Source organism: Piliocolobus tephrosceles, chromosome Y (assembly GCF_002776525.5).
Source record: "Piliocolobus tephrosceles isolate RC106 chromosome Y, ASM277652v3, whole genome shotgun sequence".
Taxonomy (NCBI): domain Eukaryota; kingdom Metazoa; phylum Chordata; class Mammalia; order Primates; family Cercopithecidae; genus Piliocolobus; species Piliocolobus tephrosceles.
Genome location: NC_045456.1, coordinates 20,577,663 through 20,590,659, shown reverse-complemented (window position 1 = coordinate 20,590,659; position 12,997 = coordinate 20,577,663). Strand labels below are relative to the sequence as shown.

At 47.2% G+C, this 12,997-nt stretch overlaps 1 protein-coding gene across 1 annotated transcript in view; it reads right to left on the bottom strand.

The window, feature by feature from the left end:
- The window catches only part of PRKX (protein kinase X-linked), a 94,880-nt gene extending 82,863 nt beyond the window's left edge, over window positions 1-12,017 (bottom strand). Inside the window, exons 1-2 of the mRNA XM_026449581.1 lie at window positions 11,989-12,017; window positions 10,359-10,509 (exon numbers count right to left, since the gene is read on the bottom strand). Of these exons, the coding sequence (XP_026305366.1) occupies window positions 10,359-10,509; window positions 11,989-12,017 (180 nt within the window). The remainder of the gene's footprint in view (window positions 1-10,358; window positions 10,510-11,988) is intronic.
- Window positions 12,018-12,997: the final 980 nt, after the last annotated feature.

Genomic DNA, 12,997 nt, shown 5'->3' with positions numbered 1-12,997 from the left:
TCCATCTTGGACAATGAAGTGGTTTATGCAGTCCAGGTTTTGAACACAAAATAGCTTTCGGGGGAGGAAAAAAAGGAGTCAATATAATAAATTAATGCATCACTTCCATCATGATTGATATTCTCCTGTGTCACAGGTGCTGTTTACCTCTAAGAAACTGCAATGAATAACACAAGGTTGGTCCCTCATTTAGTTTGGTTTAGTTCCAGTCGGGCTGGAAGGAGGGGAGGAAACATTAATAACAGTAAGTCTAACTTGGGTGACCTCACATGAGTTTGTTTACACTTGAGGACTTCAAACAACATATCCATCGGAGAACATCGGGATGCATCTAACTTTGGTCAAAAAGTCAGGGAAGGCCTCTTTTAAGAAGTAAAATTTCCAATGAAAATGGGAAGGCGGTGGAGATGGAGGGTTAAAGCCTTGTTCATAAGGTGCTTGGGCAGAGAATGGGCTCAACTGGGCTGCAAGAGGGAGGGTGGAGACGATCACGGCTTAGGGTTTGGGCATCTAAGCAGTGAGTGCTGATAACTTAGGCAAGGTGTGCATGTGCACAGCGGTCTTCTGGGTTGTTCTGTTTTGGGGAAGAAGAGGATACAGTTCATGTTGAACCCAGTGGATATATTGAGATTGAGGGATGGACTAGGTTGAATGGTGTCCCCCAAAAATATGTCTACATCCTAACCCCTGGTGCTTGTGAATGGAGCCTTATTTGAAAATAGGGTCTTTGTAGTTTCTATTAAGTAAACAATCTCCAGATAAGGCCATCCTGGATTGAGGGTGGGACCTAAATCCAACAACAGGTGTCCTTCTAAGAGACAGAAGAGGAAAAAATAATAATAATTAAAAATGGCCAGGCACGGTGGCTCACACCTGTAATCCCAGCACTTTGGGAGGCCGAGGCGGGTGGATCACCCGAGGACAGGAGTTCGAGACTAGCCTGGCCAACATGGTGAAATCCTGTCTCCACTAAAAATACTTTTAAAAAGCCGGGCGTGGTGTTGGGTGCCTATAATCCCAGCTACTCGGGAGGCTGAGGCAGGAGAATCACTTGAACCCGGGAGGCGGAGGTTACAGTGAGCCAAGATGACGCCACTGCACTCCAGCCTGGGCAAAAGAGTGAAATTCCATCACAAATAAATAAATAAATAAATAAATTATTTAAAAAAAAAAAAAAGATGAGGAGATACAGACACAGAGGAGAAGGCCACATGGAGACTGAGGCAGAGACTGGAGTGATACAGCCACAAGTGCAGGGACGCCTGGAGCCCCCAGGAGCTGGGAGATGCAGAAAGGATCCTCCCCCAGAGCCTCCAGAAGGAACTGCGTACAACTCTAGTAGACTGAACTGGAGTCCCCACAAAGATATATTCACATCCTCATGTCCAGAAGCTGGAATGGGAACTTATTTGGAAATAAGGAACTCTGCAAATGTGATTAAGCTAGGGATCTTAAGATGAGATCGTCCTGGAGTAGGGTGGGCCCTAAATCCAATGACCAGTGTGCTTCTAAGAGATAGAAGAGGAGACACAGGCACAGAGGAGGCCACGTGGAAACAGAGGCAGAGACTGGAGAGATGTGGCCACAAGCCCAGGGATGCCTGGAGCCCCCTGGAGCCCCCCGGAGCCGGGAGAGGCAGGAAGGATCCTCCCTAGAACCTGCAGAGGGGGTACAGTCCTGCCGGCACTTTGATCTCAGACTCCTGGTGTCCAGGGCTGGGAGAGCATACATTTCTGTTGCTTGTGTTCCTCAGTTTATGGTCATTTGTGACAATGGAGCAGGACACTCTTATATAAGAGTGTTGCTGGATATCCTGGGAAAAATGGACCTTCCAACAGGCAGTAGTTGGCAATGCACCCTTCAGGGCTCCTAAGAAAGGTCTAAACTAGACGTGTGCATTGAGACCCAAAGCCTTAAGATGATAACTGAAGTCACAGGCAGGGATGAGATCACCCTTCTAATTTATTTAATGCAATGTTTTCTTTTAACTCTCAGCAGTCCCATATAAAGCTCTTCCTCTTTCTCTTTCACTGTAACATCCTATTTTTGTGGATGGAGACAAGACCCTCTCCAACTCTTCTAAAAAGTTATCTCAAAGTGAGATTTTTTGTTTTCACTTATATTTCCCTTTTGGAATTTTTTTGTTTTGTTTTGCTTTTGTTTTTGTTTCTGAGACAGGATCTTGTTCTGTCGCTCAGGCTGGAGTGCAGAGGAGCAATCTTAGCTCAGTGCAACCTCGAACTCCCAGGCTCAAGCAATCCTCCCACCTCAGCCTCCTGAGTAGCTGGGACTAAGGTATGTGCCATCACACTTGGCTAATTTTTGTATTTTTTGTAGAGATAGGGTCTCCTTATGTTGCCCAGGCTGGTCTCAAACTTCTGGGCTCAAGCAGTCTTCCCACTCGACCTCCCAAAGTTTGAGTCACAGCGCACATGACCCTCTTTTGCTTTTAATTTTCTCTTAGGTTCTCTGAATGATGTCATTTCTGGGACCACACGTCTTTACTTCCGTTAAGCTCTCCCAGTTTCACTGATAGCTCGATGCCAGATTCATGGTGGTTTTCCTAAGAATGACACATCAGAAAGGCTGCCTCAGGTTTCTTTGGTGTGAATGACACTGGGGGGCAACGCTATCCTGGAGTGCCACCACCCCAATGTCTTCCCTAGCTCTCTCCTACCCAGTGCCTGCCTTTTCATTTCCTTCTATTTCTTCACAAAGAAAACCCTAATGGTGAAAGCTTGCCCCTGGGGCTTCCCTGCTTCCCGACAATCCAGCAACCTAATGGTTAAAGTCTAGCCCTACTGCAAGGCTATAGCCACTACCCATTCAGCCTGGTCAGTGCAGGACACACCGCTTTTCACCTTTTTTTTTTTTTTTTTTTTTTTTTGGAGACAGAGTCTCACTTTATTGGCCAGGTTGGAGTGCAGTGGCATGATCTCGGCTCAATGCAACCTCTGCCACTTGGGTTCAAGCGATTCTCGTGCCTCAGCCTCCTGAGTAGCTGGGATTACAGGTGCCCACCAACATGCCTGGCTAATTTTTGTATTTTTAGTAGAGACGGGGTGAAATTCCCGGGTTGAATCCTCATCCCCAAGGTGATGGTGTTAGGAGGTGGGGTCTTTGGGAAGCATCGCGGTCATGAGGGTGGAGCCTCATGAATGGGATCAGTGTCTTTATTAAACGGACCCTAGAGAGCTCCCTCACCCTTTCCACCATGTGAGGACACAGTGAGAAGGTGCCATCTATGGACCAGGAAGCCCTCACCAGACGCCCAATCTGCCACGCCTTGATCTGTGACTCCCGGCCTCCAGAACTGTGAGCAATAAATGTCTGTTTAAGCCCCCAGTCTACGATACAGACACTCCTCAACTTACAATGATGACATTACACCCCCATAAACCCCTTGAAAGTTGAAAATACGGTAAGTCAAAAATGCATCGAATACACCTAACTTACGAATATCACAGCTTAGCCTGGCCTGCCCTGCTCACAACACTTCCATTAACCACAACTGAGCAAAATCACCTAACGTGAAGCCTAGTTTACAATCAAGTATTGAATGCCTCATGTAGTTTACTGAATACTGCACTGCAAGCTAAAAAGAGAATGGTTGCATGGGTATTCAAAGCACGGTTTCCACTGACTGTGTCTCTCTTTCCCACCATTATAAAGTCAAAAAATCATCAATCGAACTATCCTAACTCAAACTATCATAACTCAAACCATCATAAATGGAATCATCATAAATTAGGGATCTTCTGTATAAGATAGACTTTTTTTGTTTGGCTGGACGCGGTGGCTCACAACTGTAATCCCAGCACTTCGGGAGGCCGAGGCAGGCGGATCACTTGAGGTCAGGAGTTTGAGACCAGCCTAGCCAACAAGGCAAAGCTCTGTCCATACTAAAAATACAAAAATTAGCCAAGCATGGTGACATGCGCCTGTAATCCCACCTACTCGAGAGGCTGAGGCATGAGAATCACTTGAACCCGGGAGGAGGAGGTTGCAGTGAGCCAAGATTGCACCACTGCACTCCAGCCTGGGCGACAGAGCGAGACTGTTTTCAAAAACAAACAAACGGACAAACAAAAAGCTACTTACTCGCCAAGCACAGTGGCTCATGCCTGTAATCCCAACACTTTGGGAGGCCAAGGCAGGAGGATCATTTGAGGCCAGAAGTCTGAGATCAGCTTGGATAATACAGCAAACCATCCCCACACCCCCGTGTCTACTAAAAATACAAAAAATGAACCAAGTATGGTGGTATGTGCCTGTAGTCTCAGCTACTGGGGAAGGCGCGGCAGGAGGGCTCCTTGAGCCCAGTAGGTGAAGGCTGCAGTCAGCTATGATTACACCACTGCACTCCAGCCTGGGTGACAAAGCAACACCCAGTTTCTAAAAAAAAAAGAAGTCACTTGCTCTAGCTTCACTGTCCTGCTATTAAATTGGAGACCTGCTTCCCGCACACTCCTTTGTCTGCTGGATCACTAACCTGAGAACAATCCTACTTCTTACTTTCCTTATCACCAGGCAATGTTTGTTTTCATTAATCATAATGTTCTTTTTTTTTTTTTCTTTTTTTTTAAAGATGCAGTCTCGCTCCATCACCCAGACTGGAGTAGAGTGGTGTCATTACGGCTCACTGCAGTTCCAACTCCCAGGCTCAGGCGATCATCCCGCATTAAGCTGAGTAGCTGGGACCACAGGTGCTCGTCACCATGCCCGACTTTTTTTGTTTTGTAGAGACAAGTTCTTACTGTGTTGCCCAGGCTGGTGTCGACCTCCCAGGCTCAAGCAATCCTCCCGCCTCAGCCTCGCAAAGTGCTGGGATAACAGGCGTGGGCAACCGCACACAGCCATGAATCACCATGTTTTCTCTATCCAGTCTGGGAAGCCCAGCTGAGAGTCACACAGAACGTGGTTTCTGGAACAAGGGCATCCCAAGGGAACGCTTGACAAAATCGCCTTTTGGAGCACACACAGGTCTACCCAGGGCACTGTTCTGCTCACTCAACAAGAACACCAGGCAGCCAGCTAGGGAACAGAGGATTCCTTTCCCACACAATGTGGCCATTCTTTCCTGAGCAGGTGGGTGGGCCAGCCGCTTAGTTTCATCTGAACATTTGCCAACATCCAAAGAATTAGAGTGTTTTCAGCAGCCTTAAGCGTTGTCATGAAATCAGCCAAAAACCTGTGATGCATGTGGCTGTGTGCACAACTACGGATCTTCTAGTGACTATCGTATATGCTGGCATACCACAGAACCACAGACGCAGGAAGAAAGGCAAAGCATCCCACTGAAAGAACTCATCCACTACATAGAAAGAAGACATTTTTCTCTTTTTCTTTTTTTTTAGAGAGATAGGGTCTTGCTGTGTTGCTCAGGCTGGTCTCGAACTCCTGGGCCTTGAAAAGTGAGAGTGATCCTCCCACCTCGGCCTCCCAAAATGGTATGATTACAGGCATGAGCCACCATGTCCAGTAAAAGAAGTAGGTTTTCACTTTTTTTGTTGTTATTGTCGTTTTGTTTTGTTTTTGTCTTTGTGGTTTTTTGTGTATGTGTTTTGCTTTTTGTTTTTTTGGGTTTTTTTGAGACAGGGTCTCACTGCCGCTCAGGCTGCAGTGCAGTGGCATGCACAGCGGTACGATCTCAGCTCACTGCAACCTCCACCTCCCGGGTTGAAGTGATTTTCGTGCCTCAGCCTCCCGAGTAGCTGGGATTACAGATGCCCACCACCACACACCCGGCTAATTTTTGTAGTTTTGGGTAGAGACAGAGTTTCACCATGTTGGCCAGACTGGTCTTAAACTCCCGACCTCAAGTCATCTGCCCACCTTGGCTTCCCAAAGTGCTGGGATTACAGGTTTTTACTTTTACAGTTAAAAACCCAGCCAGGTTTTTACTTTTACAGAGGTAGAGAATCTATTCCAGACCACACACTAACCCACCATCCCACAACTTCCAAAATTCTGTTTTGTTTTGTTTTGTTTTTTGAGATGGAGTCTCGCTCTGTCAGAGATGTGCGCCACCACACCCGGCTAATTTTTTTTATTTTTTGAGACGGAGTGTCACTCTGTCACCCAGGCTGGAGTACAGTGGCACCAGCTCGGCTCACTGCAATCTCCGCCTCCCAGGTTCAAGCAATTCTCCTGCCTCAGCTTCCCGAGTAGCTGGGACTACAAGCATGTGCCACCACGGCCCGGCTAATTTTTTGTATTTTAGGAGAGATGGGGTTTCACTGTGTTGCCCAGGCTGGTCTCAAACTCCTGAGCTCAGGCAATCCACCCGCCTCAGCCTCCCAAAGTGCTGGGATTACAGGCGTGAGCCACTGTGCCCGGCATTTTTTTTAATTTTCTTTTTTCTTTTTTTTTTTTGAGGTGGAGTCTCACTCTGTCGCCCAGGCTGGAGTGCAGTGGCATGATCTCAGCTCACTGCAACCACCGCCTTCCAAGTTCAAGTGATTCTCCCGCACCCGCCACATTTTTTGTATTTTTAGTAGAGACGGGGTTTCACTGTTATGGCCAGGATGGTCTCAAACTCCTGACCTCAGGCGATCCGCCTGCCTCAGCCTCCGAAAGTTCTGGGATTACAGGCATGAGCCACCGCGCCTGGCCAGGTTTTCACTCTTAAAGAGGTGGAGAATCTCCGTCCCAGGTCCCACACTCGCCCACCATCCCACAACTTCCAAAGTTCGAAATGAGCATCTGAAACACTACAGCCAAATGGCACTCAATTGAGAATGCTTTCAGTGCAAACTTCCTGTTTATTTTTACTTTTCCCTTTGAAGGAAGACAAGCTCCCGGAACTCACACAGCTGTCCTGAAATGCATCGCATTTAAGGACACGCTTCTGTAGCAGGTGGCAGCTGACTTGTTTTCTCTGCACTTATTTCTGTGGCTTTTTGGGTGAAGAGGCGACTGGGAGTGTTGATTACACAGAGGAGGAAGCTAGAGCTGAAACAGCACCAGCTGGGTAAGAGAAACTTAAAAAAAGCAGAGCTCAATCACAGTCTAACAGTCACAAGCTATGAACATGTCAGACTACGAAACACCAAAATTAGGCGGTGACCTTTGAAGGTCAAAAGGGATGGGGTTTCCTAAAAGTGTTCCTCGGTTACAATTCTACTTCCTCTAGGACCCTCTGGCTTGTGACACCCAAAGCACCAGCTCAGAATCTGTATCAAAATACAATGCTTCAGGAAATTCTAGAAACCTAAAACGAGTGGAAAAAATGAAAGAAAAACCAGAGCAAAACACAGTGTAACTGAAAACAGGAAGTTAACAGAGAAACATAAAGGAAACCCAAAGCTGTTTCTTTGCAAAGACTGATGAAATTGATAAACCAGAATCTATTCTCAAAATAAAATACTACACTGGGGATAAACTAAACAAAAGCCTTAATAGATAAAATCACGTCCAACAACTATTTCTATTCAACTACCCAGGGAATATCTTGAGTCGTTACTGATTTTTTTTCTATATTTTCTTCTTTTACTTTCTTCTTCTCTTTTCCTTCTTCTCTTTTCTTTTTTTCTTTTCTTTCTTTTCTTTCATGGTCTCACTCTGTCACCCGGGCTGGAGCACAATGGTGCAATCATAGCTCACTTCAACCTCGACCTCCTTGGTTCAAGTGATCCTCCCACCTCGGCCTCCCAAGTTGTTGGGACTACAGGCACGTGCCACCACACCCAGCTAATTGGTTTTTTTGTTTTGTTTTTTGTTTTTAGAGACAAAGTTTCACCATGTTGCTGAGGCTAGTCTTGAACCCCTGGCCTCAAGCACTCCTCCCACCTTGACCTCCCAAAGTGCTGGGATTACAGGTGTTGAGCCCAGCCCAAAAATCAATGAAGTTGACAAGACAGAATCTGTTTTCAAAAGAAAATACTAAACTGTTTAAGGACGAGCTAAAGAAAAGCTTTAATAAACAAAATCATGTCTAACAACTATTTCTATTCCAGTGTCCAGGGAATATTTTGAGTCACTATGGATTTTTTTTCTATATAAATTATTTATTTTTCTTTTTTCTTCTGTTTCCTTTCTTCTTTATCTTTTATTTCCTTTGCTTTTTTTCTTTTCTTTCTTTTTTCAGAATCTTGCTCTGTCACTAAGGCTGGAGTGCAGTGGCGCCATCACAGCTCACTGCAGCCTCCAACTCCTGGGCTCAAATGATCCTCCTGCCTCAGCCTCCTGAACAGCTGGGACCACAGGTATGTGCCACCACACACGGCTAATTTTTTTTACTGTTTGTAAAGACAAGGTCTCACTGTGTTGTCCAGGTTAGTCTAGAACTGCTAGCCTCAAATGATTCTCCCTCCTTGACCTCCCAAAGCACTGGGATTACAGGCGTGAGTCACTGTGTGTCGCCTATTTTTTCTTAAGGTGTCATTGTAAACAAAATCAACAGCCCATGAAGAAGAAATTCTAGACAACTTGCTTTCTCAACACCCTTTTGACTTCTGGAATCTCATCCAAGCTGGATTTTGCAGTTTTTGAAGAATAATTCCCTAAGACATTGTCTCCAACCATAAGCTAGCTCTGTCAGTGGCATTTGAACCAGAGCAACTCCATCTTGAAGGGGGGCTGGGTAAAATGAGGCTGAAGCTTGCTGGGCTGCATGCCCAGATGGTGAAGGCATTCTAAGTCACGGGATGAGATAGGAGGCCAGCACAAGATGCAGGTCATAAAGAGCTTGCTGATAAAACAGGCTGCAGTAAAGAAGCCGGCCAAATCCCACCCAAACCAAGATGGCCACAAGAGTGACCTCTGGTCATCCTCACTGCTACACTCCCACCAGCGCCATGACAGTTTACAAATGCCATGGCAACATCAGGAAGTTTCCTTATATGGTCTAAAAAGGAAAGGCATGAATAATCCACTTTTCGTTTACCATATAACCAAGAAACAGCCATAAAAATGGGCAACCAGCAGCCCTCGAGGCTGCTCTGGCTATGGAGTAGCTCTTCTTTTATTCATCTACTTTCTCAATAAACTTGCTTTCACTTTACTCTATGGATTTGCCCTGAATTTTTTCTTACATGAGATCCAAGAACCCTCTCTTGGCGTCTGGACACAGACCCCTTTCTGTTAACAGCTCTGTTCCCTCCACTCTTGTCCTCTCATTGCCAAGACTCCAATATAAGCTTGCATATCCAAATAAATGCAGGCAGGCTTGCACAGGGTCCCCTTATGCCCGTGCATCCAAAGAGATCCCAGGTGCCCTAAACATTACAAAGCACTTGTTTCTTCTGTGCCAAGGTCTCTCTGGCCACACCTGCGTGCAACCCCTTTGGTCTGCAAAATGACCGCCAAGGGAATGATTCAGCAAGGTGAAAACATCCACCAAATTAGTTGTCAACGATTTTAAAAGAACCCTCCACAGGTTGCCCTCCAAATCTCTTTGATGGGGTGCCTCCCCAATATAACATCCAAAATAACTACCTCGGAGAATCATGGAATGCCCACACACAACGCATGCTAAGTAAATGGTAGCGTGGGTTGCAAGGATCTGTGTGGACTTGTGCAATTGAACAGGAACTGCGTGAGACAACTTCCTTTCTCTATGTCCTGGTGAAAAATGCTAATGGATTTTTAAACAGGTACAAGGGCATGGAGGCCAGCAGGGAAGACACTGCACAGAAGGAAGGTCTATTTTTCTTTTTAAATTGAGGCAGGGTCTCACTCCGTCACACAAGCTAGAGTGCGGTAGCACAATCGCAGCTCACCGGAGCCTCCACCTCCCGAGCTCAAGCAATCCTCCCATCTCAGCCCCCCGAATAGCTGGGACCACAGGCATGCGTCCCCGTGCCTGGCTCATTTTCCCCGCCTGGTAGAGAGGGGGTCTTCTTATGTTGCCCAGGCTGGTCTCAAACCCCTGGACCCAAGTGATCCTCTCACCCTGGCCTTCCAAAGTGCTGGGATTACAAGCGTGAGCCACCGTGCCCAGCCCTATGTTTCAAACATATTAAAGAATGACCAGGGTCTAACCTTGACAGTTCTGGATTAAGCAGGATGGAAAGGCCCAAACTAGTCACATGGACAGTTTTCTGCCCTCCTCTCTTCTCTTCTCTCCACCTTCTGAGAGAATGAGCTGGGCATGGTGGTGTGTCCCTGTAGTCCCAGCTGCTTGGGAGGCTGAGGGAGGAGGATCACTTGAGCCCTGTAGTTTGAGGCTGCAGCTGAGCTATAATTGATTGCACTCCAGCCTGGGCGACAGAGCAACACCTTGTCTCTAAAAAACAAAAAACAAACAAAATCATAATCCCTCGACCTGGCCACTGTATCATCTGACAGAAGACATGAAAGGCTGGAAGAACTGCCCAGAGGCGACCCACAGGAAATTCCTCCGTGGGGAGACTCACCAGACCGGCGACCGCCTCCCACACTGACAGTCTCCATGTGGTCTCCTTAGACCGCAGGAAGGTGGAGGTGGACGCCGTCAGCGCTGGAGGGGGAAGGAATTTCCATCCTCGAACCTGCACCTCCTTCCTCTGCAAGTCATTTACATCTTCGCTAAAGGTGTTCAGACAGGGCAGGGTGAGTCACCTGGATGCCTATTCCACCAGCATGGGAGAATGCTGGGCAGCTTCAAATGCATCTAATGTGTTTTGGGTTTTTTTGTTTTTTGTTTTTTTGAGATGGAGTCTCACTCTATCACCCAGGCTGGAGTGCAGTGGCACAGACTTGGCTCACTGCAACCTCTGTCTCCCATGTTCCAGTGATTCTCCTGCCTTAGCCTCCTGAGCAGCTGGGATGACAGGCACCCACTACCACGCCCAGCTAATTTTTGTATTTTGGGGTACAAACAGGGTTTCGTCATGTTCGCCAGTCTGGTTTCGAACTCCTGATCTCAAGTGATCCGCCCACCTCGGCCTCCCAAAGTGCTGGGATTACAGGTGTGAGCCCCTACACCCGGCCTCCAATGGCTATTTATCATGTTTTCTACTACTCAGATCAAACGCAAACGCCAACTGGACTTTGACTTAAGATCCTAATGGGGAAGCAAAATGTCCATCATCCTGTCTCAACCAACACAGCACAGAAGTGGAGATGCTGGGAAAACATGCCCACCTCAGAAACACAGCGTGAAAACGCTCCAGAAAGGAGGAGTTTCTTAAGAGTATTGGTTGCATTGGTTTCATTCTTCTTGCACAAGGGAACCTTGGAAAAAAAGGGACCGGCCAAGTTTGCCCACACACATGAGTATTACCAAATTCATCCACATGCCCAGGTTTCTGTGCAAACAATCTGCCCTCTGGCACCTGCACCTGTGTTTCTGTCTTGCTCCTCCAGTAGGATATGAGATTTGCTTCTGGGATTCTAAAGTACATAGGTCAGGCAGGGCACGGTGGCTCACGCCTATAATCCCAGCACTTTGGGAGGCTAAACTGGGAGGATCACTTGAGGCCAAGAGTTCAAGACCAGCCTGGGAAACATGACGAGACTCTATCTCTACAAAAAAAATCAAAACAATAGCCTGGTATGGTGATGCACACCTGTAGTCCCAGCTACTCAGGAGGCTGAGGTGAGAGGATCCCTTGAGCCTGGGACGTCGATGCTGCCGTGACACCACATCACTGCACTCCAGCCTGGGCATCCAGGCTGTCCAAAAAAAAAAAGCAGTGAGATAATGATATTTATCTCTCTGTGCCTGGCTTATTTCTCAGAGCATAATGACCTCCAGTTGCATCCACACTGTTGCAAATGACAGGACTTTATTCTTTTGACAGGCTGAATAGTACTCCATTGTGTAGAGAGCACATTTTCTTCACCCAGTCATCTGCTGACGGGCACGTGGGTTGTTGCCCTATCTCGGCTGTTGTGTGACTTGTGCTGCAGTGAACCTGTGAGTGCAGGTATCTCTTCATTGTATGTGGTTTTAAGTCACTATATTTGCGGTCCTTCATTCCAGCAGTCACGCAAGACTAAGATAGTGTGAAAGAACACAGAAGAGGTAATAGACCAGCGCATCGCAGCTGCCTTTCCACGGACCCTGCTGTGTGAGGTGCATAGAGCCCCATCGAAATCCATTTGGGCTGCCATCACAAAACATGGTAGACCGGGGCTTAGAAACAACAGACATTTACTGCTGTCAGTCCCGGAGGCTGCAATCCAAGATGAAGGTGTGGGAGATTCAGAGGCTGGTGGGGACCGGCTTCCTAATTAATAGACGGTGCCATCTCACTGTGTCCTCATATAGTGGAAGGAGTGAGGGAGCTCTCTGGGGCCCCTCCTGTAAGGACACTGATCCCACTCATGAGACCCCACCCCAGTGACCCCATTACCTCCTAAAAGCCCCGCCTCCTAACACCATCACCTTGGGGATTAGGGTTTTGACGTAAGAATCTTGGGGTGGGGGACACAAATATGATGATGGTGGCCCCAGACCTGGTTTTGGGACTGGATCCCACCACAGCAGAAGACCACGGGGAGGCCACCTGGAGGAACAGGCAGAGGGAACCTGTCACACAGACAGAAACATCGGTTCCACCTTCTCACCCTGGCCTTACCAGGAAGCTTCTAACCACAGACTTTTCTAACGGGGAAAACGAGGTCACAATTCTAAGTAAAGCATGTTCAGCTTTTTGGAAGGGATGCCTCGGGGCTTCCTCTGTATTTCCCCCAAGGTTTTTCTTTTCTTTTTTTTTTTTTTTTTGAGGCAGAGTCTTGCTCTGTCACCCAAGCTGGAGTGCAGTGGCGTGATCTCAGCTCATTGCAAGCTCCGCCTCCCGGGTTTACACCATTCTCCTGCCTCAGCCTCCCAAGTAGCTGGGACTACAGGCGCCCGCCACCACGCCTGGCTAATTTTTTGTATTTTTAGTAGAGACGGGGTTTCACCATGTTAGCCAGGATGGTCTCGATCTCCTGACCTTGTGATCTGCCCACCTCGGCCTCCCAAAGTGCTGGGATTATATGCGTGAGCCACCGGGCCCAGCCAGTTTTTTGTTTTGTTTTGTTTTAAAAAAAAGGCATCAACATTACTACCTTTTTAAAAGATATA